We start from the raw sequence: 24,870 nt of genomic DNA on the forward strand, positions 1-24,870 counted from the left end.
AAAATTATATTCTCCTAGAACAGCCCTCCCCAAACTGTGTATCTTTCAGTATAGTTGGTAACTATATTTCCCCAGAAATTGGTATGGCCTGATGAGGATGTTGCAGCATTAATACCTAGCAAGCATAACCATGGTTTAGACCAGGCATGGCCAAACTTTGCCCTCCAGCTGTTTTGGGACTACAGTTCCCATCACCCCTGACCACTGATCCTGTTGGCTAGGGGTGATGGGAGTTGTAGTCCCAAAACAGCTGGAGGGCCAAGTTTGGCCATGCCTGGTTTAGAAGTTAGGTAGACAAGCTGTGGCTTTTGCAGTGACTGACTTTGGTGTTACCCAAGTTCAATGTGACTATCTCATAAACGTACCCAGATCACCCTTATATGATTGTTGAACCTACCGCTAACACTCTGACAAGTAGCAAAAGTGCAGATTCCTAAGTACCACAGAAAGACAACAAGCAGCTGCCCCCAATTCAGAAATTCTTGTACTGTGGCTTAAGCAAGTGACCAGAACGCAGAGTTTGAAAAATGTTTTGAATTCCCAACCCCTTGTATAACATTGTGGTTACCAAGGCAACAAAGAACCTGGCCGCCTTCCCAGTCTTGCCTGAATTGGCACTCTACATGGGAAGGGAAAAGGGGGCCAGGAAATGATACCTTCCATTAGATGCTGGTTGAGGCAGAACACATCCGTGCAAGCCTTAAGAGGGCTAGGGTGGCCTTCTCTAATATTGAGTCCTCAGATGGCTGATGGGAGTTGTAGTCCAACAATATCTGGGGGCTCAAGGCTGGACTAGGACATTGGTTGTGATCAGTGATGTGGGGCAGAAAATCCCCATTCCCCAAAATTCCATTACTTTTTTAATGTGTGAAGGTTTTCTGCTTGATGCATTCATTAATAACAATGAATGGCCATTGTGAATACAATACTTGGCAGGCTCTGCAGTTTTGGGCTTTGTTAAATGCAAGTAGACTTGGGCCCTGTTTGCAGGCTTCTCAGAGGCATATCTGGTTGACTACTGTGAGAACTGGGTGTTGAGCCTAGATGGACTTTGTCCTGATCCAACAGGTCTGTTGTTATGTCAACATACTAAATTAGGGCACAAGAGAATTTTCCAGTGTAAGTTACCCTAATCTGCATAAGAGAAATTTCAAGGGAAAAAAAATTCCAATTCAATCTTTGACCTTGATCTTGTGGCCACAGGAAGTACTTTACATAAACTTGTCCCAACTTGTTCTGAACTTCTTGCATGTGGAAAGTATGTGGACTCTTCTAATGTTCCTAACTGATTTGATTATGCCCACTGGGCTGCTTTCTGGAGATCCTCAAAAGTCATAAAGCACCTGAAGATCCCTAGGCCTCAGTTAATAAATTGAAACACACGGTACATTGCTCTGTGTGACTTGTGGTTTCTGATTCTGCCAGTCACGTTGCAGGCTGTTTTGCAGGAGGAGACTTCCTATTTTGAGCTGATCTTTAGGTCATGAGGGTTGGGAACGGTCCTTAAGACAAATGCTGTCTAACTTTGGAGTTGGGCTGATGGGGCTTTTTTGGGATGCTGACTCTTTTCTAATTTCTGCTTTCTCCTTCCTTCCTTCAGGTCTTAGTGGTGCAATGGCTAGTATAAGTGTTCGTTCGAGTACCCCGGGCTCACCCACTCATGTGAGCAGCGGCTCCAACAGTAGCCGAAGGAGAAATGGACTCCATGACGTTGACTTGAACACTTTCATATCCGAAGAAATGGCACTCCACTTGGACAATGGTGGAACTAGAAAGCGTACCTCAGCCCAGTGTGGTGATGGCATTACGGACTCCCCAACCCATAAACGCAATCGTATGATCTAAATGGCAAAACCTTTTGACCCCCACCTCTCCCTCTTCCTCATTTCCCCCCTCCCCATGCTGCTTTAAAGGCACTCGATCCGCAGCATACCTACTGCTGGGGAAACAAACCTGAGGCGCTCTCCTCCCAAGTCACACAGATTCAATAATTGCCATAAAGGAAAGCTTACGTACTGACAGTAGATTCTTCTCTCGTAACTACAGCTTTCTTCAAATTTAGATTTCTTTAGCAGAGGACTTCCAATGTTGTGTAGTAGCTAGCAAGCTCATCGCAGGCAGAACATGCATCCGTTCCAAGGCTAAAAAGTGACCTTACTTGTACTCTTAAAGGGAAAAAGGAAATATCAGACATTTATTTGGTTATAGAAATGCTTTTCTGTCCTTTTTTTTCTTGCTGTGTTTAAATACTTGCTTCAACAGTACTGCCATTTTGACAACAGTGTCAAAAACATGACTTGGCATGTAAGACCTGCAGGCTTCTTTTTTTGAATATATATATATATATATAAATATTTTCTTCTTAAAAGTTCTACTGGGCGCATTAATTTCTATATAGTTAAGTGTGCAAATTTATAATTAAGTATTGGCCTGTACCCTTTTTTAAGTTCCCAAAGCAGTTGATGGTGGCCGTGTGGTAATGTAAAGAGGTTCTACGATGGTTCTGCAATGGAAACTAAATCAGTGCTAAAAAGGATCTTCATTGGATTTGCTTTGTGTGTGTGAGAACTCTGACATTGCTGCACCAGTCTCACCTCCCACACCCTCCTGGCCCAAGAACTTTTAATTGGAAATCTTTCAGCTGATTGCCCATTATTACTTGAGTATTCCCTTGTTAGCAATCAGCATAATTCTTCATTAATTGCCACAGAGGAACATGTTCTGTCACTGGCGAACAGGTGGCTTGGGTACTACATGACTTGTATTGTGTGCTTCCTGTGAAGAAATTATCATTGTGGAATGATGAGGAAATGGATGAATGGGACTAGTTTTTGTTTTTTAAAGGATATTGGATGTTTTCCCACTGTGTTGAGTGTGACTTCCAAGCCGCTTAAGGAGACATGACTTAAATCACCAAAGTCAGCCAGTGCAGGTCTTCCAACAGGGGCAAGATGTGACTGTTTTCAAAGTCCCATGAAATAAATTTCTCTAGGAGATAATCCTGAAATGTTTCCAGTGGCTTCAGTGCAATATGCAGCAGATGCAAACTGAAAGAAAAGTCTTGGGTTTAAGCTGGCCTGGCCTTGAATGTAAGCTAATAGCCAAGTTCTTGCCACCCTGGCCACCCTGTGGCATCCTTGGTGAAGCAGGTTTCTGGCTGTACCATGTTTTCTCAATGTCAGTCATGTGGTGTGTTGGATCAGCTAAGTGAACCTTGGAGAATGCTGAAGGGAGGCTTAGAAGAGGACCAGCATGTAAGGGCTATTCTCCTCCACCTGTGTGGGAAAGAAACCGGTGACAGTGACCCAGTTTGCATGTAACGGTAAGTCAGAACAGTGGCTTAGCGCAACTGAGGAAGTGGGCTGGTTGGTTCCAGATTGCAGCTGTTACTCTCTTTGCCCAGTGAAGTTAGACATGGTTGGCTTAGTGGTGCACCCGAACCTGGGCTTTCAGTGGGCTGACAAGCCATGAACTGTAGCCATGGTTTGTTCTTGGTTTCTCATTTTGGGAGAGACAAAACCACAGGCCTGATTTGGATGCAACGCTAAGCCAAGCTATGGCTTAACCCTGGCTAGCGGGGCACCTTGGGCAGGGCGCTGTGGCTGCTGTTTTCAGTCCAGGGACCCTTGGACCACTTGTTCAAACTATTCACACTTAAGCCATGGTTTAGCTACTGTTATGTGTGAACTGAGGCAGTTGTTGCAGAAGGCCCCACCCATGCCTAGTTCCTGAGATCTTCCCAGTCTTAATCAAGTGGTGAATGGAATGATGTCTTGCCTACTTTCTGCTTCCATAACTGGGGGCTTTTTTAAGCAGCCTAGCCTTCAAGTAATTCAATTTAAACTTCTTGGCCTGACCAGCTAGGCGGCATCAGGACCCTCTCTACACCGTATAATGCATATGCAAACCCAGGTCTCCACCCCCCATGGTCACTTCCCCATTTCACTTAACAGGATGGAGAGCTCAAAATGCATGTGGATCTTCCTGGCTGGAAGCGCCCTGCAAATGGCTGTTGTGAGGCAGGGGAGGGGGAATCTGTTTATGCTTCGAATACCTACGGGGATCTCTGTTGAATCGTGGGATGCAACAGCATGACTAGTTGGCTGGTCACAAGTAGCTCTTGAATTTTTCTGCCTTTTCAGCCTTGAGGTGTCCTGGCACAGGTGCCCTTTTGTCACCATTTAGAAGAAGTCTGCTTTGAACCACAGGGTACTCTTATAACTTCCTGAGGCCAGGAACATGCATTGCAAGAAGCATGTTGCTTTTTTGCTTTTGTAGAGCTTTTAAGTATTGCTAAAATACAAACAGCTTGGGGGAGTTGCTAAACAAATAATTTTTTTTTAAAGTTACGTGGTGTTTGTGGCTACAGGTTTGTAGTTCATGATGCTATGCGTGAATTTTAAAACAAACCCAGAGACGACACTTTCTAAAGGTTGCCAATGTATGTACTGCTAGTTCACTATTGTTGACCTAAAAAAAGTGCACCACGGCTTCTGTGTGACATTTGTAATTTGCATGTGGTCTAGAACTAGCTTCCATCGTGAGAATTCACACTGGTATGTGCCGTAGTGACTTAAGACCACAGTGCAAAAAACCTGACTACCCACCAGCTTTTTCTGCCAAAAAAAAGTGGCACTTCAGAAACATAGGAGGAGACTGTTTAATTGAGAAGCCCAGAACACTGGGCAGAGTCTTGTATTTTTGGTAGCAGTCAGCCTGGAATGGACAAACGTCGCATAATAACGTCTGCCACTGCTATGCTCCCCTCACTCCTAAATTGATTTAGTTCATAGGTGTACAGAACTAGTAGAGGAAGGTTTTTCTAGGGCTTCACTAAACACTGGGTTTTTCTGATCAGTGGTATGTTTTCTCCAAAGTAGTTAAGTGAGGGCCAGCCCATAATGTTAGTTGGAGCAGGATACGATACGTTTGTTTTATCGCTTAATGAGTTTGAAAAGATTGAAATGTGGATCTTGATGTGTGGAGTTCTTCTTCCCTCAACCCCTATCAGATAGAATATAATAATTCCTCTGTTCATTAATGCTTTGAAGCTTTGCTATCAGTCTAGCTCCTCTGAACAAAATTTGTCAAGCGTTTTTTTTATATTTTTGGTGCCATTTTTTTCCTTTTTGGTAACAGAAAAGCTGGCTTTGATAATCTAGCTGCACTAATAGTGTGTGTGCTTGTAAGTCTTTCGACAAACTTTATTTTTACTGCTTTTTGAAACCCTTGTATTTGCTGTTGAAATATTCAGCCTCCTGCCAAAACAAACAAAAAAGCTAGACTGCATGATGGCCTCATCTGGGAAATGGGTGTGTAACGAATTAACTTAAATATCCAGTGTGGATTATTTCCATTGGTTGTGACTTCTGGAAGAATAAGACTATTGTAAAACAGACATGTTTAGCACTTTGGGATATGGTGGGAAATTAGTCGATTGCAGTTCCGCATTTTTACCTGGTTCAATTTGAATGCCTTCCAGTGACGTTTGTCTCATCTCTTTCCCCATGTAAACCAAACTTAACATGAATGTGGGGCAGATTTTACATAATAGTGTATCCTGCATTGAAGCTGAGCTTGGCTTGCATATTACTAAAAGTTCAATTTAAATATTAAAACATGAGCTATAATGAAGTAATGCAAAGCTGATTTTTTTTCTTCTTCCTTTGTCTGAAACTGAACTCCTGCAATCCTCAAATGTGACTTACCCTGCTGGAGAAATAGATACCTTTTTAAAACCCTAATAAAATTCAAAATAAACCAACCTAGCTCGTTTGGTTTTTTAATACTTCTCTTCGCTTTCTCTAGGCATCCGGAAAAGAGGGTGGGAAGTATCTCCAAACTCAAACGAGGTCAAACATAGCCTGTTTAAAATCTCACATTTATGGAGGACTAATCCTACTTGTAAGAAGAAGAAAATGATTACCGGTAGTTCTGTTTTCTCAGTGTCCTGGAGACTTCTGAGAGTGTTTAGCTGTGCTGTGACTGAATGTAAAGCTCTAATTTGTATTGTTTTGGATGTAGAACATGAGAATGTTTATATAGTTCTTCACATACATTGGGAGAACAGCCATAACTCTGTGGTAGAGCATATGCTTTGCATGCAGAAGGTCCCCAGTTCAAGCCCTTCAGGTAAGGCTAACAAAGATTCTTGCCCAAAATGCTGGAGAGTTGCTGCCATCAGATCAATGGGCCCCAGGGACCAAATGTGGTCCTCTCCATCTTGGTCTTGATGTAAGCTCAGGCCACAATCTCCACTGGCATTATTTAGTGCCCGTGTGCTTACCTGACTGGAATGTGTCCTTGGATTCTGATAATGATCTTTGCTTGGCTGGATGGAAGAGAAAAAGAAAGGTAGGTATGTCTGTAGAAACAAGTCTATTGTACAAAGGTAAAAGTTTGGCCTCTGGCCCACCCACCACTGGCCTGTGGCTCCTGGAAGACAGCCCATAAGGAAAGTGATCCCAGGGCTGGATTAACTAACTTTACCCATGTTAGTTACTACCATAATGCTAACGTGGATAATGTTCTCCACCCGCCCCACACTAGATGGACCAAATGATCCAACTTTATATTACATTTTTGTGAACATTATTGCCACCATTGTTTTAACATACTGTGCGTATGTTATGCAGGACAGTTACTGCTGAGATAAGATGGCGCCCGGCACACTTCCCCTGTGCTGATGGACGCTTGTGCTGATAGGAAAAACTTGAACTCTTAGCAGAGTTCGTAGCAGAGTTCTGCAGCGGTAGAAAGTGTTGCCTTGTGTGTGGATAATAAATCAGACTGAACGCAGGCTTCTTGCTAATCTCTAACAGCCCTTAATGAGAAGAAAAACATCATAAATCTGTCCCGGCGAGAGAGCAGGCATTTCTCTCGTCTCTTAGCCAAAAACGAAAGGAAACTCACACACAAAGAAAGATTCCCGTATGTGAACCAAACCACGCCTCAGAATGTGAGACGTCACACAGAACTGTTTAACCCTGTTAAGTTCTGATTCTCCTCACAGTTACTGCCTGTTTTCAGACGTGTGTTTGTGCGCTGAGGCTGTGAATATAATAGCAGCAGTCCTGAAGCTGTCTGCCCAGAGGCTGGGATTGAATTGCTTTGTAATGGCGCATCCTTTCCCTGCTTGGTAGAAGTAGCAGAAGTTTCATGGAATGAGAAGAAAGTGAGCTATAAAGGGCTGAGCAAAAACAATGCTTCCCAGAAGCAGTGGTTCACAGACCATGAGCCACCAGCTGCTGATCCACAGTGACTCCACCACAATGCAGTTGGGTGGGACACTTCAAGGATGAAATCTGGCACATTGACTGGTGGGGAGTACCACTCAAGTACATCAGATAGTTTGAGATGCACAGGTGTAAAAGTCCCTGTTGTTAAAGGAGAAGAAAGGCTTTCAGGCCCAGATGGCCAGATCTGTGTTCTCACCCTATAGGTCAACTTTTACCAGTGTGCAGAGCTACCCACCTGTCAGTAATGTGGCATAATGATGATAGGCGAGTGAGATGGTTAGTTCCACCTACTGAGTGCGGGGAGGGATCTGCTTCACCTAGTGGTGGCTGATTGACAGGTGGTTGTAGTTTGGGGGGAAACGGGCTTGTGGGCCAACATTCGCCTGTAGAGTGCGGACTGGAGATTCTCCATCCCTGATAGAGAGTTCATCTCACTTGTAGGATGCACAAACACAGGCCAACTTGGGTAACAGAGACCTCTGTGTGTTGCATGTACAGGCAGTGCCATTGGCCCAAGCCATAAAATAGGCAGAATGGAGGGGAAACCAAGTCCCTGTCAAATCTGATCCAGTGTGTGTGTGGGAGGGGATTCCTTCTAAAATGGGTAACCTTTTGTTCTTGATAATTGATTGTGACAGTTCTCACATTTGGTTGTAGACTTCTCTGAGCAAGTTGTAGACTTCTCCCTGAGCCCAGGCCTGTGTATGTGGTGGCTTTTTCCTCAAAGCTACCCTGTGAGGTTTGGAGTAAGAGTTGACATGCCCATGGCCTCTGGGTGAATTTCAGGACTAGGAATTTGAACCCAGGTTTTGCTAGGCCACGTGTGGCATTATAGTACATGGTTGTGGAATTCAGAATCGCTCTTGACACAGTTGCACACGGACCTCCATTTCCTTCCACCAAATTACAGCAAAGTCATCAGCACTGGGTAGCCTCCATGCTGAAGATATTTCTGCACCAAGAAAAGGTATTTCTGCACTAAGAATACATGTAGTGTTCTAGTCCTGCCCCCGTGCTCCTACCAGACTTACTTGGATGGCCACCTCTCTGGTTTCCAAGACCAGCTGCCATTGGCTGCATTATTTTAAGAATGCCTTCGCAAGGGAAACTTTTTTTTAAAAAAACTTTTTATTAAAGATTAAGCCGAGCTGCTGGGGGTCCTGTGTTCATGCCGAGTAAACATATTCTGTGTTTCCGGGCAAGTATTACATACAACTAGCCTTGTATTTGGCCAAAGTGTGGATTATGTCCTAAAGTAATACTTCTGGGTCAGCAACTGCTTCTAATCTTAATCACTCATTCACTGGTTCAGTGCAAATGTATGCAAGAGAAAACCCATGAATTGGCTCAGCAACTCCAGACTGCTATGCTGCCTGTGTGTCATTTATGACCTAAATCAACACCACCCCCACCCCCATTTTTCTTGCAGGAGTGTAGGAAGTTGTTTCGTACAGAGTCAGACCATTGGTTCATTCAGCTCAGTATTGTCTATACCTGTGATGGGGAATCAGTAGCCATCCAGATGAACTACCAAGACATGTTGGCTGTGCTGCCTGGGGTTTTTAGAGTTAGTGCAGCATCCAGAGGGCCACAGGTTCATAATCTCTATAGTCTACTGCAGTTTGCCAGGGTTTTTGAGATTGTGTGTGTGTGTGGGGGGGGTGCTTTCCCAGCTGCAGCAAAGAGCCATTGCTCAGTAATAGAGCATCTGCTTTGCATGCAGAAGGTTCTCTGGTTCAATCCCAGGTTTCTCCAAGTAAGGCTGAGAGAAGACTTCTGCCTGAAACCCTAGAGAGCTGCAACCACTCAGTGTAAACGGTTTTGAGCGAGATTGACAAATAGCCTGCCTTGGTATAAGGCAGCTTCCTGGAGATGACTGGGCCTGCTGCAGGCAGCTCATGCTTGACCTTTGAGCTGGAGCCCTTTCCCAGATTCCAAGGAATCTGACTTACTGTCCCTTCTCCTTTTCTTCAAAAAAGTGAATTGATTTGTCTGTCCGGACTTAAGAACACAAAAGGAATTCATGTCCCCTTTAGTCCACCCTGCAAAGCCAGAAATGGGATTCCTCTATGTGATGCCCCTTCTCCTGGCATTTGAGGGGGTCATTAGACCCACAAAGTCACATTGGTGCTGAACCACTCTGCTGTTACCACTGGGGCTGCAGGCAGTGTGCTAGCCCATTCAAACAGGAATTATTACTGTTTAGTTTATTACTTGCACTTTACTCTTAAGATCCCAGGGTGGGTTACAGACTTTTGCAATACAACCTTAAAAACACCTTTAAAAATTTGCAATTACAAAACACGCAGTCACATAAAGGTAGACTTACATATTGGGTGGCAAAGGCCAAGGTAAAGATACTTGCTGTCAGCATTGTCTGAAAGCTGTCGTGATGTTGCTAGATGCATCTACGTAGGGAGGAAGTTGCACAATTTAGGGGCTGCCACAGAGAAGGCACTCTGGAGCCATACAGCCTGAGCTTCTGAGGGTGGTGAAACTAGTCTCCCACCCTGATCATCTTAACACCTGAAATAGTCTGTAGGGAAGGAGGTAGTTGAGGCTGAAGACTTTTACGACTTTAAACACTAACCTGAGCACCTTGAATTAGACCCGGAAATGAACTGGCAAGCAATGCAGCTGTTTTAAATGGATTATATTTGTGGCAGCTGCCTTTTGAACCCCTTGAAGTTTTCACATCATTTGCAAGGCCAGCTCCACTGAAAGCACATTGTAATAATCCAATCCTCCCAGTTGCCCCCAGCTATTGTGCCAGTAGAGTTGTAGAACTCAAAAAAGCCGTAGGGGAGGCTAGAGTTGTCAGCTAAGCTGACATGAGTATTACTTGACAGACATCTCCAAGTAGGGGTGGAAATAACTATCTTCACTCCTCTTTATAAATCCCAAACTGGCCTGCAAATTCTCACCACTTGGCCAGACAATTGTGTTTACCTGCAGACTGCCCAAAAAAGGGGACTTGTATTCTCCAAGATGGTTTACTACAACTCCCATCAGCCGGAGGAATATGCTGCTGTGCATACTGGGACTGATGGGAGCAAAAAGTCCAAAAAGCCTCCATTTATGTTGATAGGATTTGTACTTCAAGCACCACCTTGTGGGCAGCTGTCAAAATACATTAACTAGGACTCTTCTGATACCATTTATCCTACAAATGTTAGCTGGAAGTACTTGGTCTGGTGCAACAAGTTGTTTCATTTGCTGCTTGAAATGGAAGTTGTGAATAAACAAAACCCTTTGCATTAAAACAAAAATACCAAACTTGTTCCCTGGAGAAGAGCCTTATCTTGGTAGCGCCCCTGCTTTGCAAGCAGAAGGTACCTGGTACCTTCTTAACCCATGGCATCTTCAGAGAGGGCTGTGAAGGACCTCTGCCAGAAATCCTGCAGAACAACTCTCACTGGATAGCACTGAGTTTGGACCAGTGGTCTGACTGCAATGGTCTCATCAATCAGTGGTAGAGCCACCTGTATTGCAGGCAGGTCTCCTGTCCAGTCCCTTGCATTTCCAGCTAAATGCTGGTCTATAACAAAGAAGACCTGTTCCCTGGAAAGCTGGTCTGATATAGACCAGCAATCTCCATTTTTAAACCTTCCTTGGACTGCTTGAAGATTGCTGTGCCTCCAGCAGATCCCCGAACAAACTATTTTGCTTTGCACAGGAAAGCACTTAATATATTTCAATAACTAAGTTTCCAATTTAATGGATGTGTCTGTTTTTGAAAGTTGTTCAATATTGGATTTAGTGACATTTGATGCTTAGGTTGTTCTCCCTATCGGACTTGATGAATTTTCTCTTTCTAATGTCCTCTCCCCACCCCCCAAACAATTTTATGGGTTGACTAGGATCCTGTACAGATAATTGGCACACGTTTTGTAAATTCATGTACTTTTCAAGTGACAGCAGTGGAAACGAACAGAGGTGCCTCCATCAGTTACACTACAATAGAGGTGGGGGGGCCCTTTCCAGCCCCAAATCCACATTCCCTTGTGGTGGGAGCCACATGGCAGTGGAGGGGGTGGCTGGAGCTAAAAGTGGCTGGAGCTGAAAGTGGGGGCAACTCATTCGATGCATGCAAGCAAGGGTTTCCTTACATTTCAGTGGCATAGTGCAGCCAGGCAAAGCCATGAGGGATGTGGCCTATACCTCCCAGGAGACAGATAAAGGGGCCTGGAGGAACACATCTGACTCTGGGCTTGATGTTTCTAGGCCCTGAGACAGCCATAAACTATGACAGCTTTGTTTTCCCCACCTCAGTTTCATCATGTGCTACAGCTGCTGCCCACTTGATGTCCAGCTCTGATTCTATGAGCCGATGCTTCACCTTTTTTTTTTTTTGCCACTGACACGTGCCCCTCAGAAGGGTCTAGGTTGAGAAAGTTTCCCCACTGCTTGCCTAAGATCTCCTGTGAGTTCAGAGCCTTGAGACGAGATCTATTTTTTAAAATACTGCCCTTTGATTAAAATTAATTCCAGGGGGAGGGTTTTGTAAGATGAAATTAAGCAATAACAAAAAATTGACTAAAACAATTGCAAAGCAATTGAGGACAACAGTGGGAAGTCCCATTGTAATTACAGCACAAGGAAAAACAAAGCTGAAATGATTATGATGCTGCTATATTTTTGATTTTACTAACAGGGCAATTTGTAGCCACATTGATTAGTGCACTGGGGGCTCAGCTCCAGAATCCATCCTTTTGCAAATGATATTCCCAGCCCTGTCGCCCCATTGGCTCACTGCAGTCTCCCTAGGCGACAAGAGGCCGTGTCAGGCCTAATGGAACATTCCCCACGTGGCTCATTGGCTTCAGGCGTCACCAGGGGCAACAGGACAACACGGAGCCTCAGCAAGGCTTTGCAGTTTTCTCGTAGTAGGTGAGCATCCCCAGTGAGCCTGGGGACTTTCCTGGCTGGGGGAATCCTCTGTGTGGAGTTCTCTTGGACCCGTGGTTGGCCTGAAGAGCTACTGGCACCATGTCTCACCCTGGTATCCTCCTGACCAAGGAGCCGGCTCCTCAGACCATCCCCGTTTGCGAGCTGCCCATGAAGGTCTACGAGCCGGCGTTGAACACTGGCCCCGATTCCTCCAGTGGTTTGGCTACCGCTGGCTTCCGCACGGCCAAGTACCTGCCTGAGGAATGGCACCAGCACAACTACACCCGGTACCACGAGGCCTTTGCTGACCGTGACCACTCCGAGCGAGTCCGCCTCGAGTCCCAGAACGTGGCCGCCTTCACGGCGGAGCTGGCCCAGCGCACCCAGGAGGACTCCACCGTTAAGGTAGGCGAACGCCTCCAGGACATCCACTTCTGGAAGTCAGAGCTCCAGAGGGAGATTGAGGACCTCACAGAGGAGACGAACCTGCTGGCAGCCCAGAAGCTGCGCCTGGAGAGGGCCCTCGACGCTACTGAGATCCCGTACAGCATCGCCACAGACAACCTGCAGTGCCGCGAGCGCCGGCAGCCTCCCGATCTGGTGAGGGACCAGGTGGAGGTGGAGTTGCTCAAGGTAGGACATTTCCTTATTCATTCTGGGCTCAGGACAAGGGGTTGGTTTGGACCGATAAAACATCAGGACATGAAGGACCGCTTCCCCCTGATCTGGCCCCTGCGATCACTCTAAGCACTACACCACACTGGCTCTCAAGGGGAAATGTTGTTGTGGCCTCATTTCTTTTGGGGAAGCATCACAGCTCAGTTGAAGAGCCCCTGCTTTGCATCTTCAAGAAGGTAGGGTTCCTGTCTGAGCCCCTGGAGAACTGCTACCAGTCAGTGGAAACAACACTAAGCTAGATGGACTGATGGTCTGACTCGATGTAAGGTTATATATCCCATGTCCCTAACAGGAAGCAGCCAAAGCTTTAAAAAGTCCCAGGTTCAGTCCTTGACATCTCCAGGTGAGGCTGGGAGAGATTCCCTGCCTGACACCCTAGAGAGATGCTGCCAGTCAAATAGAGACCAGTGTGTATATTTGCATGCATTTAAAACCTGCCTACGGGAAGCACTGTGTCCGGAAGAGAAGTGAACCCCCCATTCCCAGATCCACATGTTACCTGGCCCACTGCCAGGTTGGTCCAGAGCTTGGGGGCGGGGGCATGTCACAAGGGTTGTGGTTTAGGGCAGGCCCTGTTGCCACTCCTGAAGTGCTTTTGTCCTCTGGGGGGCGGGGAGAGATGGAGGCATGTGCAGAAAAGGTGGGGCAATCTTGTCAATGACATTTATTGTTGTGCCACACTACTCCCACTGGTGTGAATGAAATTTGGCGCAAAATGCTGGCATATTGGTCAAAAAGCCACAGTTCCATCACACAGCCGTCACTGCAGTGTGGAAGGAACATTAGGAAATGGGACAGAAGGGCTAGTGTTATAATCAGGAAAACTAATGCAATTATTTCCTGTGGCTGAATGCACCTTATTTCTCCATACAAAACAAGTGAAAAATAGAAGAAGCACAGTTCAGCTTTGGAGAATATAATAGCCTTAATATGATATCTAAAAGACACTCACGTTGGTGCCTGGTTGGGAGGAGGGCACTGAATGCCCAAACTGGAATGGCTATTGCATAACCTTTGGAAGTTTGGGGCACCCAGAGAAGAAGATTGGGCAGTTCCTATAAGACAGCCTCCCCCAACCTGGTGCCTTCCAGATGATTTGGACTACAACTCCCAGCAGCCCCAGCCAGCTGCTAATCTCTCTACTGCTTTTATCTAGGAAGCTGAGCTCATCAGAAACATCCAGGAGCTACTGAAACGAACTCTGAAGCAAGCTATTAACCAGATACAGTAAGATCCCTTTCCACTGTTGCGGGTTGCTGGTGTTCTAACTAACTCTTGAACCTAGTCCTGGTGTAACATGTGATCAATCGGGAGGAAAATCAAAGCATTGTGCTCTGCAGAGGGTGGTGGGTGTGAACTGATGTCTTGTAACTTTGGTATCATGTGCCTCTATGCAGAGCCTGGTGATGCACAGTCCAGCCAGCATTCTGAAGCTAAGCAGTTCTGAGTCTGGTCACTGTCTAGAAGGGAGACCAAATGACAGACAGACAGACAGACAGACACACACACACACACACACACACACACACACACACACACCATCTTTCAATTCATGATAGAAGCAAGGTGGGCATAGAATTGAACTAATTAACTAATAAGTGTGCGAACTGCTTTGCAAATGGTTGTGATTGTGATGATAAAACAATGATAATAGCAAGACAAATCTATCTGTGTGTTACCAGAGTCCTAGGAGATTAATGGTTCATTGCATCATTGATTGGCATGAGACTTTTTAGTGGACCACAGTAGACTTGCCTCAGGGATTCATGCATGAATAACCTCCTGTCTGGACTGCTGCAATCTAGTCTTCATGGAGCTGCCCTTGGAAGCAGCCTGGTAGCTGTAGCTGTTGCAGAAGGCAGCTGCCTGGCTGTTGTGCAGAGTACATATCCCCCTTGGCTGCCTGTGAAATACTGGGGTATTTCACAATTAAGGGATGCTGGTATCAAGTGTACAAAGCCCAGTTCCTTCTGAGCTGGCTGTGTTCCTACATCCCCGGGGTCTTCAGCTTAGTGTAATGCCATAAGACCTTGTCCCCCTCCTTCTGGAGCTGTGGATAAGTTCATGGTAAGAGCATAGTTGGTTGGCTACCAAACTGAGCCAAAACTAGCCCCATCCTAATGTTCGATTTCCTTTATAATAAATACTGTATATCTTTTTACAGGGAAAATGTGTTCTTATAGTTGCCACCAGATGGCACTATGAACTAAGAAACAAGAATACACACAGGCAAGCTGCAGAACTGCTTTGGATAATATGGAAAGGGATGGTTTCGGGGAAGAATATCATCCATGATTGAAGCTTCCTGTCCCCCTGCTTGTTTGTAACATCCACGGCAGAGCCTGTGTCCCTCTCCCACTGCAGTAAAATATATGAAACTTGTGTGTAGCACTGCTGGAGGAAAGAACACAGCTCCCCCTTTGGGCATCCTGGAAAAATGCAAAGAACTAGAAACTTGAAGCAGAATTGGTGGTTTCTGGTCTCCTAAGCGGCATAATGCTTTTGTCCCATAGCACAAATGTGTGGGTTTGCCTTGCAAATAAGTCTGCAGGGAACCTTTGGCCCTCCTGATGTTGTTGGACTACAGCTCCTATCAGCTCAGCTAGCCTGGCCAATGACTGGGGATGATGGGAGATGTAGTCTAGCCACCAGGAGGGTCACAGGTTCCCCTTGTCGGCAGAATAAAAAAACTCTGCCTCATTTTGCACCTGCCTGGCTGGCTTTTCCCAGACACTTTTTAAAAACATTTCTAACATTCTTGGCAAATATGACTGTCTCTAATTTTTATATAAAGTGAGATCTTGATGTGTACCCTGAATTACTTGATTTGCCTTTCTCAAATTATGTTCTAATTACTTTTAATTGCACTCACTTGAGCGTGTGTCAAGGATGGATTTTGCTCTTGGATGAGCATTTCAGTCTGAAATGTTCTCAGTATTGCATAACGTAATGTTAAGGCTGATGGCTTGTACATTCTGGGTTGGAACTGCCACCAGATGTCATATGGAGAGATGGAAGGAAAGGGCCTTTATTGAATATTCACTGGGATTCGAATCCAGCAGTGAAATCTATCTGTGAATAGCAACTTTTCCCATGGGGATCTAAATGGAAGGGTTTTTCAAACCATGTGCTCCTGAAATAAGGTACTGTATGTATGAAGGCAAATCTCAGGGCTCTCCAACATTTTCTCGCTGTTAGGTAATCTTCTCCATTCTGGTGTCCTGCAGATATCTTGGGGAATACATCCCTTCCAACATTCCTTGGATGAAAATAAGGGCATTTCTTACTCCCTCCCCAACTGACCAGCTAATGTGGTGTAGTGGTTAAGAGCAGTGGACTCATAATCTGGTGAACCAGGTTCGCTTCCCCGCTCCTCCACATGCAGCTGCTGGGCGACGTTGGGCTAGTCACACTTCTTTGAAGTCTCTCAGCCTCACTCACCTCACAGAGTGTTTGTTGTGGTGGAGGAAAGTAAAGGAGACTGTTAGCCGCTTTGAGACTCCTGAAGGGGAGTGATAAAGTGGGATATCAAATCCAAACTCCTCCATTTTGTGTTCCTCCTCTGAGCATTTCCTATCAGAAGATGGGTGAGGGCCACCAGCACGCAACACGAATGGGACACAGCACATATGTCATCCACCATCCTGAGAAAACCTTTTCATCTCCATTTTATCTTATTTTATTCTTTGGTAGAATTGCAAAAAGAAGAACACACGCCAAGAAATAAATTTTAGAAAGGGGCAAGATTAAATGCGGATGCACAAAGTTTTTTATATATATATATATAAATCAAGACTCCTTGCGCTCTGCTCCACCTTTCTTCCTACCTAGGTTGGTCCTGACCCTCAGAGCCAATGCATTATGTGGGTCTGGGCCTTGCCGGCAGCAGCCTCTCCTCCTCCTTGCCCGCTCTCCAGCAACCACTACAAGCTGCCCAAGGGAGGAGGGTGGCAGCAGCAGCCATGGAGAGACAACGAGATGCTCCCTCGCATCTGCCACTGCCACTTTGGACAAGGGCCGGTTCATTCGCCTCCCTGAGCTTGGAGGCGCTGGCAGGGGATCAAAGCTGTCGGATTGGCTTTTGTAATTCTGGGTCTGTTATTGGAGGGTATGGGAATACAATTCTGGAAGCTCAGCCATGCTGGCTGGTGCTGATGGGAGTTGTAACCCTAAACACAGCAGCACTGTCTGGGGCTGATGGGATTTGTAGTCCGAAACATCTGGAGGGATGCTAGGCTGGGCAAGGCTGCTGTTAGGCATTCAGTACCTATTTAGATGGGCTGCTCTCTGAAACACAAATCTCTGAGGAACTGAGCTTCACAAGGTTTTCTTGGGCTGACTAAAATTGGGTGTGTAGGTTGCATTTTGCCCACAAAACAAAGGTGAATGGTGTGGAAGGGGTGTGCATTCAAGGCCCCCCTCCGTTCTGAGGTTTGCAGTGTTTGATTCTGCAGATTAAATCGAGATCACAAGGAGATCTGTGAAATGGACTGGTCTGACAAAGTTGAAACTTACAACATTGACGAGAAATGTGGGAGGTACAATAACCAGAGCACGAACATCCAGTTCCATCCAAGCACATCAAGGTTTGAGGACAGGTGAGAACCTCTGGATCCCCTACACCTGGGAAGGAAGGCGGCACAGAGTAAGGAATCCATTGTATCCACCCTTAGGTGTCACCATTTGTATAGTTGAGAGATACTTGCAGTGGCCACTGGAGCCCACTGGTAGGAGGGAATGCCAGGAGACCAACAGCAGGTGGCGCCAAAGCTGATGACAGGCAGAGCCAACTAATTCTTGTTTTGTAACTGTCCCCTCTGCTGAGTTGTACAAAGGCAGAATTGAAGCTATAGAGGGCTGATAGGGAGGGCTGCCCCACTGAACTGGTTGCAAGTAAGAAAGGTGGGGGCGGGGCAGGCTAAAGGCAGGCTGAGGTTGCTGGGCCCACTCATCCCAATGGACTAACCTCTACAGGATGAAGGCTGCTCAGTGACCTTCACAGCTTGAGTAGAGATTCGAACCTGGGTCTCCCCAAAGTCCAACAATTTACCCAACACATCGTCCCCATCCCTGGTGAGGTGAGCAGAACCATACACAGTCTCTTAAATGTGAATGCCCCATAGATGCAGTCCAGATAGATGCAGTCCCAAAGATGGGACGCAGGTGGCGCTGTGGTCTAAACCACTGAGCCTCTTGGGCTTGCCGATCGGAAGGTTGGCAGTTCAAATCCCTGTGATGGGGTGAGCTCCCATTGCTCCGTCCCAGCTCCTGCCAACCTAGCAGTTCGAAAGCATGTCAGTGCAAGTAGATAAATAGGTACTGCTGTGGCGGGAAGGTAAATGGCATTTCCGTGTGCTCTGGCTTCCATCACGGTGTTCCGTTGCTCCAGAAGCGATTGAGTCCTGCTGGCCACATGACCCAGAAAGCTGTCTGTGGACAAACGCCAGCTCCCTCGGCCTGAAAGTGAGATGAGGCCACAACCCCATAGTCCCCTTTGACTGGACTTAACTGTCCAGGGCTCCTTTACCTTTTTTATCTTTTACTTGCAGTCCAGGAGTGGAGCCCAAATGCCACCCTCTGAACTTCCCTGTGTGGCCCTTGGAAATCTCCTCAGGCCTTCTTGATTTTTGCCAGGCTGGAATGTGTCCTTGAACCTTGAGGATACCTGAGGAGAGACAGCAGTGTGTACATCTGTGTAGAAGCTAGCCTACTATACATAAGCAATGTTTGCATCATTTCCTCTGCCCACGTTTGCTTTGGGCCCTGCCCACCACTGCCATGTGGCATTCCCACTCCCCACAAGAAGGGAACATGGCCCTCAGTCTGACAAAACATCCCCTAGCCCCGTTTGGAGATGGCGGATGTTGTGACGCTCACCGTTTTGTTTCCCATCTCCTCCTGCCCTCGCCGCTCCTCCCCGGGCCCATGCCACAGTGCTTCCACGCCCGAGACGTGGGCCAAGCACAGCCACGACAACATCTATCGGGCCGAGCGAGAGAAGCTGGCGTCCATCAATCTCCGTGCCCTGATCGACAACATCCTCCGCGACACGGCTGAGGACCTCCGCATGCAGTGCAACCGGGTGAACGACGCCTTTGCCCAGCAGTTGGAGGTCCTGGAAGACGCCAAGCACAAACTGGAGCACCACCTGAAGAAAGTACGCGGCCCCTTTGCTATGGCCCAGAGCGGGAGAAGCTTTCTGGATTGGTCCATTCCAAATATCAGCACTGGGTTTGGGGGCGTTGCTTGAGCAAGGCGGCTTCCCTCAGTGAATCTACTTCTTCAGGGGGAGACATGCCCTACAAGTGTCCTGGGGAAAAACGAGGACATCCTGTTTCCCCCTGTGAGAGCACAGCCATTTTGGGTGCCATGATCTCGCACGATTTAGCGCCCCCCGATCTCGTGTCAAGAACACGAGTTTTTGAGTCCTAGAAAAAGCGTGTCCTTTTGGGCTCTGTGATCTCGCATGGGAGCACAGACAGGAAGACGTGTGTTCCGGTTTGGGGACTCAACATGTTGGAGGGTATGACATTGACAGTGGCAGCTTGACAGATACCTGACTAGGCTGGCCCTTGGCACTAGCCCAGGCATGCCGTAAAGCAGGGCTAGGAAACCTAAGGCCTCAATGTGGCCCGTAGAACTGTCCCTAGGCCACAGGCCCTCACTGGGCCTGCTTCACATCCTCCTTGAGTGCTTTTGCTTGGCTGGAATGTGTGTCGTTGAACTCTGATAATGCCCCTTGCTTGCTTTGATGGAGGATGGAGTGTGTGTGTGTGTGGAAACTAGCCTACTGTACAAAGGTAAAATTGATATTTATTGCTCCACCCCCCCCCCTTCGTCTTGCTCTCCGGCCAGGAGCATATTGTTCTCTGGTAGAACTGACTTTCCCCCTGCTCTCCATCCAGTATTCACCTCAAGGGAGATTCAAATGAGGAGAAACACAGGGAGATTGGAGGGAAGAAAATAAGTGTTTGGGCAAGTTGAGCAAAATTTCTCCTGGGAGGTGGGGGTCCCCAGTGGGCACCATAGGAGGCGGTAGTGGGCATGTTGGTAACCTGTGGTTTAGTGTTAGGTGAGAACCAGGCCGCTGACAAAGCTACAGCCAGTGCACTTTACACCTGCAAATTAGTTTCCATTTGAAAGGTTGCGGTATCCTCCTTCTTTTCAGAACAGCTTCTCTAATTGAAGCGTTGACTCTGTCTCCAGCATTGACTTATCACCAACACCCCCCTTTGCATACCAGGATACTGCAAACAGATTTACCGTACTTTCCGTGTTTAAGACGAGGGGGTCGTCTTATACACGGATAGTGCAGAGGGGGGAATGGGTGATTGGTGTCCGCCACGAGCAGGAGATTGTCAGCGGTGTTTGGGCGGGTGATTGGTGGCCTGCTGGTGGTTGGCTGCTGTGGTGGCAATTTTTTGGGCGATTTGTGGCTGCTGGCGACGAGCGGGCATGCCAATAGTGGCTTCGGCCAGGCATGCGATTGGCAGCGGCAGTCAGACGGGTGAGCGATTGTCTGTAATACCTCCCGAAAGCTCAACAATTCTTGACAATTTCCCCCCATTTCCTTAATTTGGAGTCCCCAAAAAATAGGGGTCATCTTATACACGGGGGCGTGTTATACACGGGAAAATATGGTACTTTGTGTATAAAAGACTTGGAATCTAAATATGCCCCAAAGTATTTCTAAAGCGCCCCCCTCCCCTTTTTGCATATCTGCTGGAAGCCGCCAGGGGTGGCTGGGGAAACTCAGCCAGATGGGTGGTGTATAAATAATAAAATTATTATTATTTATTTTAATTATTTTAAAACAGACTCTTAAGGAAATTGGCGATCAAGAGCACAACATTGAAGCTCTCAAGCAAGCTATTAAAGACAAGGAAACTCCACTCAAGGTAGCTCAGACGAGGCTCTATGACCGTTCATTCAGGCCCAATGTGGATCTCTGCAGAGACGCCGCCCAGTTTAGGTAAGTATTGTTCCAGCCGGGGGGGGGGGGGGGGCTTGAGGGATTTTTTTTATTTAAAAAAATCTGTGCTAGTTTTTCTGTGAAATAACCTAATTTTCACTAACCTAATGTGCACGTTGGAATAGAATTACCCAGCAGATCTTGCACTTCTCTGAACGTGGTAACATGACTCTCAGCAACTTAAATATTCCTTTTTGCAAGAAAAATGTGTATATGGGAGAGATAAGAATTTTAAGTCCCATTTTCAGAGAAAATATGCATTTAAACATGAATTCTGGAAAAATGCCTTTAAATATACATCAAAGGCGGGGGGAGAAGCCCATTTAAAACACTTCTTTTAGAGAGAGAATAGTAAAAGCTCATTTGGAGAGAAAAGACACTAACACATATTTTGACTATTTTTCAAAAAATATGCTGATAGGTTTAAAATAATTCATAGGTTATTGTGGATATAGGGCAGAATGGAATTATGGGTAAAAATATGAAAGAGGCCAGAAACAGATTCATTTGATTTCATTTCAAGCGCTTTTGCTTTGCTGGCCCAGCCATGACGAATAGCAGCTCCGAAGGGGAGGACTGGGCTGGAGTTGCGGAGTGGGGTGACCCCATTTTTTTGAGTTTTTAAAATTTATTACAAAAACACCAAAAGCACCACCTTTCAGAAATCCTCCCCAGATGTCAATTCCGCCTTTGAAATCCCTGTAATGTATGGCAGCTCTACCTTAAATCAAACCATGGCCTACTTTGGGTGTCGTTTGATGGAACAAAATGCACCGGCAGATCTGATCGGGGAACTCTAAAGTGATGCGCAGTTTGGCTCTCAAACTGCCCAAGAAGATCAGGTCCAAGGATGGGCCACTCACTATCCAGCTTGATTCAGATGTTACATGGAATGGTGTAGCAGCAAATTAAGAATACGGGATCCCTTCGTGATCATCGCAGCCACTCATCCTCACAGCCCCTTCTCAGAATTCATATTAATATTAAAAATATACAATGGTAAGAACTTGGAAGGCATTGCAATGTTCTATTCAGATCTCCATGTGTTGCCCTTCAGCTAGATCTACTAGTTTCTGTGCCTATATGTGGGCAAATGATTCAGAGTGCTCCAATACATCCTTTTGGAATGACTTAATTTTCCTTGAAGTTCCATTGTACATAACAGAACCTGCACACCAGTCCCTTAAAACTGGAGTCCCTTTTGTTGCCAGTGTTCCTAAACACTTAGCTTTGGAGCCTACAGTATAACAACTCTTTGGTGTTCTTCCTGTGCAGCTTCTCCAGAGGGACCCTAGGAGCCAATCCTCAGAGGCTGACTCACCTCCTTTACTCTGATTGGCTCTTGTCAGAACAAAGGGCGGAAAGTCATCTTCTTGGGGATGAAAAAGCTCCCCTTTCATGCTGGTTGAGTGGTTCTAGGATACTGGAGACGGGGACCTTGTTGGGATCCTGCTGAAGAAATAGTAACAGGTCATTGATACAAACACACTACACCTGGTTATATAAGCAGCATAGATGCTACCAGGAAACTGATCTGCATGGGCCTATCTCTGTGTTTAGACAAGTGCTTTGTGGTAGTTTTGTATGAGTAGGACAGAATTCTAACAGTTCCTCTTAAGTTCTGTTTAGCAGACTCACTTGCAAAAAGGTACTTGAGGGACGAGGGGACAGACTGTACACTGTACTTAGGGTACAGGATTGTACAGAACAGATTGATTCCAAGTTGCAACATATTACTAATACATCCCTTAAAAACCTACACACATAGACGATCTTTTCACCGCAGTGCTTCTAATTGCGGCCTGTCATTACAGCAGAAAGGTTATCTACAACTCTTGAGTGCAGAAGTAACAAAGTGGGCATTTATCACCTTGCAAACATGTTTGACGGTGGGGAAGGGGGACTGTCAACACTGTACGTCTCTCACCACCAACATGTTTGTACAAAACAAACACGCGAGAGGGGGAAAAAGGGAGAAGAAAAGGCTGAAATTACTTGATGCCTTTTCACCTGCCGGTCTTCTAAATTAGAAACAGGCATGGAACGGCTCTAAGGAGGCCTTAGAAGATGTTCGCTAGACATGCAAAAATGGCTCGCAATTCTCATTCCCCGTATTACAAAATTGATTTTGTATGAGCCATAAACGATATAGGCTGGTTTTAGTCCAGAGGCAAATGCAAACAAAGGCAAGGAGAACTGCTGACCAGTCTAGATCTGAAGCTCCTGCTTTGGATGAAGAGGATTCCTCTTTCATGTGAGATTGGATTACTCCAATGCACTTTTATGTGGGGTGTCCCTTGCGCTTGATCCAGAAACTATCGCTAGCCTAGAATGCTGCGGCACAATTGCTGACAGGAGTGGGACCCTGTTAACATAGAGACAGACATTTACTATCTGTCCAAGTTGTTGTTATTGCTATATAAAGCCCTTAACAACTTGGGGCCACTTTACCTGTGAGATTGCGACAAATTGGAAGAGTGACAAAGTTCCGTCGAGATCAGAATGGATTCAAAAATTGGCCGAATATGCGGAACTAGATAGCTTGTCAGAGAAAATAAAAATCATACCAAAACAGGTATTTACTTCAAGATGGGAAGTCTCTAAAACATATTTGAAAAATAACAATTGTAGTTTAAGGTCAGTTGCAGTGTTTGAATAATTTCAGCAGTAGTCTTAAGTATGATGTAAAAGATAAGACAGATCAAAGATGATCAAACTTTAATAGAACTTGTGGCAGTGTATAAACAATGAGAATTTGAGGTGGGGAGTAGTCAGGAAGTCTGGTCGACAGAAAAAGACGATTATTATTTCAATATTAGGATAATATTAGTTGATGTATCAAGTTTTATTTCCTCCCCCCCCCCTCTTCTTTCTCTTTGTGGTGATGGATAGTTGTTTTGTTTTTTTGTTTGATGTGCAAAAGTGAATATATATATATTTTTTAAATGAAGTATTATTAACAGATCTGGAAAAAAGAAAAGAAAAAGAGATTGCCTTATCCACATATATGCTCACTTAGCTGCTTCAGTCTGTGAAACTGACACTGTTAAAAGCACCACGTAATACTCATTCTGCACTTGTAGGAAATAGATTTTTTTATTTTTTTAGTGTGGCAGCATCTTCACTTTGGAACTCCCTGCCTATGGACATCAGGCAGATGCCTTCACTGTAATTTTTTTTGTTTTACTCTTTCTGAAAACTGCATCATGGTTTTATTGCAGTCAAGCAGCATATAAATTTTGTGAAATAAATGTTGGATGGTGTGGTTTCTAGGCAGGCTGGACCACCCGCTCCTCCAGCCCAAACTTTTTTCTTTAAAAGAAAATTAATCCCTGCACCTCTGACATCCGTTGCTCTGTTTCACACTATCCAGGCTGGTCAGTGAAATCGAAGAACTGACAGCGTCCATTGAGGCTCTCAAGAAGAAGCTTCTGGAGTCAGAGCAGGCTCTGCGCAACCTCGAAGACTCTCGGATGAATCTGGAGAAGGAGATTGCCGTGAAGGCCAACAGCATCTTTATTGACAGGCAGAAATGCATGGCCCATCGTTCGCGATACCCTACCATCCTTAGACTAGCAGGCTATCAGTAGCCATTGCTGCCTCCGGTAGAGGAGAGTGACCCACTTGCCTCGACTGACGAGAAATTCAGTTGCACAGCAATGTGAACTTCTCTTCCCTCCCCCAGTTTTTGGTTTGTGTTGAAATAAAATGAAGACATTTTTGCCAGGAGTTGTTGTCTGTTGTCTGCTGGAGACTGGAGCCTTTTATCTGGGAGACTTGGTGGTTTATAAACACCAACGTGGGGAGGGGTGGTGGTGTCCTCAAAACACGGTGTCGTGGTGAAGAGTGCAAGCTGTTACATCCTTAACAGAAGGGTAGAGTATCTGTTTGCCTGCAGGAGGTCCCAGTTTTGGTTTCTGGCACTTCCATTCAGGAGAAGCTGCCTGCCTGAGACCCCGAGGAGCTGCTGTCAATCAGTGTGGACAGTGCTGAGCTAGATGGACCAAGAAGTCTGACTTGTCATAAGGCAGCTTCCTATTACAGGTATGTTCTAGTGTTCCCATCTCACCTTGGTCACAAACTGACCTGGTG

General features: G+C 45.9%; 2 protein-coding genes and 1 long non-coding RNA gene across 3 annotated transcripts in view; 2 read left to right on the forward strand and 1 right to left on the reverse strand.

Annotated features, from left to right (window-relative positions):
• HAPSTR1 (HUWE1 associated protein modifying stress responses) overlaps positions 1 to 5,764 on the forward strand; it is a 26,656-nt gene extending 20,892 nt beyond the window's left edge. Inside the window, exon 4 of the mRNA XM_080981528.1 lies at positions 1,601 to 5,764. Within this exon, the coding sequence (XP_080837654.1) occupies positions 1,601 to 1,845 (245 nt within the window). The 3' untranslated portion in view covers positions 1,846 to 5,764. The remainder of the gene's footprint in view (positions 1 to 1,600) is intronic.
• Positions 2,829 to 24,870, reverse strand: part of LOC308463285 — a 447,382-nt gene continuing 425,340 nt past the window's right edge. Inside the window, exon 2 of the long non-coding RNA XR_013979540.1 lies at positions 2,829 to 10,117. This is a non-coding gene — a long non-coding RNA (uncharacterized lncRNA). The remainder of the gene's footprint in view (positions 10,118 to 24,870) is intronic.
• TEKT4 (tektin 4) lies at positions 12,083 to 24,507 on the forward strand. Its single transcript, XM_080981520.1, has 6 exons — positions 12,083 to 12,761; positions 13,963 to 14,033; positions 17,261 to 17,404; positions 18,741 to 18,963; positions 20,624 to 20,778; positions 24,152 to 24,507. The coding sequence occupies exons 1-6, from the start codon at positions 12,228 to 12,230 to the stop codon at positions 24,366 to 24,368; spliced, it is 1,344 nt and encodes a 447-aa protein (XP_080837646.1). The 5' UTR covers positions 12,083 to 12,227; the 3' UTR covers positions 24,369 to 24,507.

Source organism: Podarcis pityusensis (genome assembly GCF_964106645.2).
Source record: "Podarcis pityusensis genome assembly, chromosome: 14".
NCBI classification, from domain to species: domain Eukaryota; kingdom Metazoa; phylum Chordata; class Lepidosauria; order Squamata; family Lacertidae; genus Podarcis; species Podarcis pityusensis.

Excerpts from the sequence above, each read along its gene's own strand:
- TEKT4 (XM_080981520.1), top strand. The coding sequence starts at position 12,228 with ATGTCTCACCCTGGTATCCTCCTGACCAAGGAGCCGGCTCCTCAGACC. Across the intron at positions 14,034-17,260 it reads CAAGCTATTAACCAGATACA|ATTAAATCGAGATCACAAGG; the intron begins GTAAGATCCCTT and ends TTGATTCTGCAG. Across the intron at positions 20,779-24,151 it reads AGAGACGCCGCCCAGTTTAG|GCTGGTCAGTGAAATCGAAG; the intron begins GTAAGTATTGTT and ends CACACTATCCAG.